This window comes from Adiantum capillus-veneris, chromosome 6, assembly GCF_014529385.1.
Source record: "Adiantum capillus-veneris isolate H3 chromosome 6, ASM1452938v2, whole genome shotgun sequence".
In the NCBI taxonomy this organism is placed as follows: Eukaryota; Viridiplantae; Streptophyta; class Polypodiopsida; order Polypodiales; family Pteridaceae; genus Adiantum; species Adiantum capillus-veneris.
In genome coordinates, this window is record NC_140936.1 from 74,783,762 (window position 1) to 74,791,095 (window position 7,334).

At 41.5% G+C, this 7,334-nt stretch overlaps 1 protein-coding gene across 1 annotated transcript; it reads right to left on the bottom strand.

Annotated features, from left to right (window-relative positions):
- Positions 1–4,919: 4,919 nt before the first annotated feature.
- LOC147455706 (uncharacterized) lies at positions 4,920–5,771 on the bottom strand. Its single transcript, XM_086513745.1, has one exon. It carries the CDS (start codon positions 5,769–5,771, stop codon positions 4,920–4,922), a length of 852 nt encoding a protein of 283 aa, XP_086369871.1.
- Between the last annotated feature and the right edge of the window lie 1,563 nt (positions 5,772–7,334).

A 7,334-nucleotide genomic window follows, 5' to 3' on the forward strand; every position in this document is an offset into this window, starting at 1 on the left:
TTTTAAAATGACAAAGGTTTTTTCATTAAGGTCAAAAGTGGTATATATACCTTACAATCTCAAACCCTAATGTTCCAATTTAACCATCTACTCAATCTAAATGTCAAAAATGGGATACAATCTGGAAACTTTTGTAAGCCCCAATATTTACAAAGGTGAAATGTCGGTTTTTCTCAATAATAAATGAATAATTACAAAAAATAATATTTCGGCGAGCAGTCATTTTCCGTAGGGTGTGTCCAATCGCTAACACATGGCTATCTGCATCAACATCTCCAAGTCTTCTCTTATTTGCATCAGCACCCTTGACCTAATTTTACTCTCGACCTGATTAGTTCCTGTTAATGGAGAGTTCTCCTGCTGTTGATCTACATGAGCGCCTTCATACTTGCTAGTCGCGGTCTCCTACTCAATCTCCTCCTCCTTCTGTTGCTTGGCCGCCTCAAACTCTTGCTTCATAGATTCTTTATGATCACCTTCTTGCTCAATCGCTTAATTACTTCTCGATTGGCCTCCTCGGCCTCTTGCAGCCTCTCAGCCTCCTACGCTTGCTCAGATTCTTCCAAGACGTGATGAGAGAGAGAGAGAGTCTATTGTAGCAGACGTTGAAGAGCTTCAAATGTCTGCCGCCGTAGGTAGTTATATTGGATGGAGAGAGAGAGAGAGAGAGAGAGAGAGAGAGAGAGAGAGAGAGAGAGAGAGAGAGGCGGGGAGAGAGAGTAGGAGTTGGATGACTGCTAGTGGGCGAGAGTTAAGTGATAACAAGGGTCTGCATGTCGAGTGAGTGGTTGAGGGCTCCATGAGGTGAGAGAGCGTGCGAGAGAGATTGTGGGCACCACGAGGTGGATCTGCTGCACCACAGAACTACGGGCACCACTGATTGCTAGGTGGGTTGACGCCATGCAGGTCCAAAGGTTGGCAACAACTGTGTGTGTGTGTGTGTGTGTGTGTGTGTGTGTGTGTGTGTGTGTGTGTGTGTGTGTGTGTGTGTGTGTGTGTGTGTGTGTGTGTGTGTGTGTGTGTGTGTGTGAGAGAGAGAGAGAGAGAGAGAGCTGCTCGTTGGAGAGTGTGCATGCAACTAAATGTGTGGGTGTGTAGCTAGGAGTTGAAGCTGGAGAGTGTGGTGGAGTGGTGGCCACAGGGGTAGGTGGCTGATGGGTGCACACTGGGCACCACTGAAAGAGGGAGGGAGACGCTAACTGCTTGGGTGCAGAGAAAGAGAGAGAGAGAGAGAAAAAAAAAACTTGGTTGAGTCTGCATGGGGAGGAGTTGGTGAGTTGGGAAGTGGGCTCAACCAGTTTGCATGGAGAATGGGTGGTAGTCCTGGTAAGAAAGAGAGAGGCAATGGGACTAGCGGTTGCAAGGAGGGATAGAGAGAGACCAAGGGTGGTTGGCGGCCGGAGAGAGATAGAGAAAGAGAGAGAAAGATCACGAGAGGGGAGAGAGAGAGAGAGAGAGAGAGCATGATTGATTGGTAGTCTACTGCTTGTGGTGCAGAAGTCTGGTGATGCTACTTCATGGAGGTGGGTGGTTGAACTGAGAGAGAGTGCATGGCTGGCAATGGACTAGAGAAAGAGAGGGAGATTGGGGAGTTAAACCGTTGCATGACATCAATAGGGGCCGGCTGGAAACTGCAAGAAAAAGAGAGAGAGCGAGAGAGAGAGTGTTGAACTCTGCATGCAGGGGGTGAGGGGGGGGGGGGGGGGTTGTGGGTGGCACCTGCATACCGAGTGCACATCCCCCCATATTTTTGGTGATGGTCTTGGATCGCGTGCGCCACCTGCTTTGGTTTTATGCTTCAATATCCTTCAACTGTGTTCGTTAATTAAAAGAAAACAATAGTATGGCTTTCAGTGATTCCCACAAAAATAACTTGATGGTCGTTCCCACTAGGCGGAGAGAAGGTAGATTAGGCAATCGAGTTCCTGTTCTCCTCTTGTTTACTTCTTCACTCGAACACTCACCAAGGTCGCTTGGGTATATTCCTACAACAATCTACCGTAAAATCTACTACTACTACTTCTTCTTTTTTTTCTTTGGACATTCTATGTGACAGAATTCGATTATCCTCGCTATTTACAAATGGTCATCATATGTAAATACATTGTCTCTTGCGATTTATTGTTTCACAATATCCTATCTAACGCCGTATTCTAATCCCTTCTTATTGTTGAGTATTTTTATTAAGTTTAATCTGTTCAATTATGACATTTAATTATCATATCATAACAATAAAGAAGAAATTCTCTTTAATTTCAAAGATGACTAGTTGTATTATACAATCAACACTAATTACTGCAAGCCGAGGCAGCTAACAACACTAACAAGCATGAGAGAACAAAATACTTAGCTGATGCTTGTCGAAATCCTTAATCTTGGAGCGTAGCCTACGCTCTGATACCACTGCTACAGACGAGAGTGTGACTACCCTGCATAATACCCAAGATGACACAATATCTAGCATAAACTGACAAATCTGCATACCTGGCAATTCCCATAGCACATAAACCGTGACGTATGCGAACAGAGAGAGACTGAGAGCAAGACAGAGCAAAAGAGCACGTGTAGGCACACCTCCTAGAGTGGAGTGCTACGCCAGCACAGCGAGAGAGAAGAGAGGAGAGGAGAGAAGAATACACAGACATTGGGTGCAATCTCCCCCCATGCAAGAGTGACCATTTCCCTCTTGCACGTATTTCATTTATAGATTTCTTGAATGGTCAAAGTGATTACAAGCTAACTGGCCGGTCATAAATGGCCAAAGCTCATAAAGAGCACTTGAATAATAAAATGTACAATATATATATATTTCCATTCGCATAGACCTAGCTCGGTCTAGTCTTTTCCACCTGTCATCTGCAATAAATAATAAAATATCAATTCTATAACACTCCATCCCTAAATTAAGGACCATTTTACCATCCCAAGGTTGATTATCTCCTGAAAAAAACATGCAAGATATTTTTCACACAATGAAATCAAAGCACCAAACCCAACTTTCTATGTAGTACCAGTAATTCTAGCCATGTATGGCAATGCTAAGTATGCAAGTTGTTTAGGCAAGTAAATTTGGTAGATGAGCTCATAGAATCTGGAACTTTGAAGGTACTCCCAATCATCAAGAATGGAGTATCCTTCATATGTCACAAACCATTGGACATCATCTCGCTCCTTTGAGGAGACATGCTCCTTCCTAATTGAGTATACACCATACTCGATGTTGGATGAGTATGCCAAAATATGCAACATGAAAGCATCGACTGATGGAAGTTTACTATGGTTCACAACACAATTTGAGTGGATCAAAACCATCAATTTTACTTTATGATCAGGCAATTCCTACTTTCATGAACACATTCCTCATCTTGTAGTGTTTGCAAATGGTCTTGACAATTTTCACGTGTGACAAAGGTGCACACCAAAACTGTGGCTCTGCTAAAGTAACAAAAAAGACTTCAAGGTTTGAAATGAAAAACAAATATCACACAATGACTTATGGATATGTATCATTTTCTATGTTTAAATCAAAGGACACCTCAAAGATGTACGTGTATTGATCCATGACCTATACAAAAAAGTGGAAATCCAAAAAAATCCAATGAGAGGATGGGATGGAACACTCACATGACATAACATGATATGCCATGGAGAGTGGCAGAAAAAGTGAAAACCCAAAAAAATCCTTAGAGATATACTTATATTTATACATGCCCAATACAACAAAGTGCAAAACCAAAAAATGCCAATGAGAAGATGGGGTACTGGAACATTTACATGACATAGTATGATATGCCATGGAGAGGATAGAAAAAGTAAGTCATAATATATTAATTGGAACGAACACAACATAGACAACAATGAGGTGAAGGAATGGATCCTTCACATGGCCTTATTCAATATCTTTTTTTATACAATGTTTGTTGTTGATGCATTCTTGTCATTTGCATCAAAGTTCCCCAAGAGAATTTTCACTCCAGTAGTTGAACGTGCACGTGAGAGTGCAATGTATAGTTTTCCATGAGTGAAGGCTGGAGTCATCAGGTAAAGACCCACCAATGTAATGCTTTGTCCCTATGACTTATTTATTGTCATGCAAAAATACAATCTGATTGGAAACTGTCTCCGTTTAAGAACAAATGGCAAATCTGTACCGGAGTGCAGAAAACATATTTGAGGGATGAAAACCTTGGTCCCAACAAGCGTACATGTAATAACTTCTACCTCCAAGACCCTTGCCTAAAACCCCTTGCACACTAAGCATGTCCCATTGCATAGACCTCGACTTGGATCAAGGTTTCGTAGAAGAATTATTGGCGCATTCATATTCAACTCCAAGCAATGTGTTGGGAATCCACCACCCAAGGTGAGACTATTCAAAAACTCCACAGATATAAGGACGCATGATGCATGGAGTTTCCCATCACAGAGTCAATGCTAAAGTATGTCACAACATCACCTTTCATTGCATATAGGGCCTTAGCATTGAGACTATCAACCTCAGAATTTGTGGGAGCAAGAAGTATTCAGCGTGATCCACAACTCTATCCATTTCTGAATAGATGCAACCTATCAATCCATCTATTGAAGACGAAGGAAGCAACATGTGATGGGGAATTGATATTCTAACTTCAACATCACTTGCCAAACTCCACTTCCTACTGCCACTAGCCATTGTCTATAGGCAACATTTGCAGCATCACCATCTCCCACACGCATGTTACATGTCAATCTGAGAATCTTCACATATGGCCATAAGTGCCATCGACACAACGTAGCATCAACAATGTCAGCACGTGTTCCCTTGAACACACTGGTATGATTTGTCTAAAATCTCCCCCAAGAAGTATAACCTTGCCACCAAATGGCTTACTAGAGCACAAGATTTCTTGCAAAGACCTATTCAAAGCTTCAAAGTCGTATCAATGTGTCATGGGAGCCTCATTCCACACAATGAGCTTACATAGTCTAAGCAATTCAGCAAGCTGACCTTGAGCAGGGATATTACATGTACTACAATTTTTGAACTCCAAGGGTATCTTGAATCTAGAATGTGTGGTGCATCCTTTTTGCAATAGCAATGCTCTAATTCTAGAAAATGCCAATGCAGCATCTCCTTGGCCACGCAATTGTGACAACAAATAGTTATAAAAATATGTTTTTTTAGTCCCTGCAGGACCATCCAAGAAGAAAATTGCCCCACCATCAACACTCAATGCATGTAGAATTGTCTCAAAAGCAATCCTTTGACCTTCATTTAAACTTTGATCCATCGCACATGATGTGGATAGTTCTTCCATGGCATCAAGGCATTGCTCATGGAAAAGAAAATTGCTCTCGTGAGCCAGCAAAAAGTGCTCATCAGGCATTGGAATTCCAAGAATCTCCAAATCTCTTAATGCATACACTTTAGCAACGTGCGCACATTCATCCAAGGCCTCATATCTCATCTCCAACTTGTGTTGATAGTCATCAGACAAAGATTCACAAAATCTCTCCCATAAGTGATCAGGGGACGAGGGCTCACAGAACAACAGAATTGTCAAAAATAAATGCCTCAACTGCAAGCATGTATGTGTATTGCACACTTCCACCATGCTAGCAAACCATTCTCCATCATCCTCCAAGATACCCCTTGCAATGCACGCTGCCTTGAAGGTGGGAAATAATACACCATTTAAAGAACGTAGATCCTCAAATGATCTACACCCTTTACAAATGCTCAAAAGCAAATGAACAAATGATACACCATTCAAAGAACGTAGATACCCCATCATCCTCCAAGATACCCCTTGCAATGCACGCTGCCTTGAAGGTGGGAAATAATACACCATTTAAAGAACATAGATCCTCAAATGATCTACACCCTTTACAAATGCTCAAAAGCAAACGAACATAATATTGTTCACACATAGAGGGCTGCACAAAATACATCTGCCGACCAATGGTGTCTCCACCTTGTCCATTTTTTGGAACTCAAATTTCACACCCATTTTTGAGGAAAAACAATGTACAAAGTATCATTTGCATCAAGATTATCCGAGTTGCAGGTGAACCACTTTGTTAGGGTGGTCTTCTCAGCACCCTCCCTTTGCAAGACATTATTAAGGTTGTCATTATCTCAAAATGTCACAGTTTGACCAATCGGAACATGCACACTCAATGTTTGTACAACTGGTGCATCACTGTGAAGAGGAAAATAAAAATTCCTCCAACAAGCCTCAAATGCAGATACATAGCGGTCATCCACATACATATCTAACTCGTCAAGGTTCTCCCTTTCAGTAACTTGTACTAACGTAGACAATCTTATATTTGCCCTATCACATCCCTTGTAGGGGCACTTGTACCCGTAGTAGTGAAGATAAATCTTTCTTATAGATCATTGATGGAAGCTTCGGTTGGTGTGTCCCTCTTATTGTGCTTGATCAATGCTTCTTTTTCTAAGAGAAAAGAAAATGGTGGTGCTTGACATCAAATATAACCAAGGGGAGAAAACCTTGTTGGAGAAAAAGTGCCCTCGACTTGTTGATCTTATTATTACGACCCTCGTAATTATGTGTCATCACGTAGGTACCAATAGTTGTAAGCCTAGTCTTACATCATTGTGAATTACTGCATGAAAGGTCGTCCCAAAATCACGATGTAGTTGGTGTTCTTGCTAAAGTTCATTATGGAAAATGTATGTTCATGCTTTATGCCACAAGAGTCATTAGCAACAAGCTCTAGCAATCCTATAGGAATATCAAGACTTCCGCCAGCTAACTGTAGACTTGTTCATGTCCTTCTCATAGTTGATGTCCCCATGCTTTCCATAAGTCTTTTGTTGTAATACTAATCCTTACCCCGCTATCTAGAATAGCTACAATTCCACGTTGTGCATATGCACTGGCATTGTAGTATTTCCCTTGTTGCCCTCATATTTTCCTAATTTGTTGAGAGGCACAAGAGTAGGCCTATGCATGTGCTTGTCAGAGTTCTCGTTCAAGAGATATTTCAGTCCCAAGGAATTACTCTTTGGTTCTTGCGCACTTAGGAAAACTACTATTGCATCCCAAAGTTTAGGTTGGAAAGTCTTTCAGGGGAAGAGTACTATTTACAGATGTTGATAGCAAGACTTGTAAGTTCCTCACATCCTTTTGTTTTGGAAGCATCTTCCTCGGCACTTTCAAGACTTGGGATTGATGGAAGCTTTGATTCACATGGCCCTCCTGTTATGCTTGATCAATTGTTTTTTTTAAATAGAAAAGAAGATGGTGGTGCCTGACACTGAATATAGTCAAGGGGGGAAACCGTGCCTCAACTTGTCAATCTTATTATAAAGTTACTATAGATTT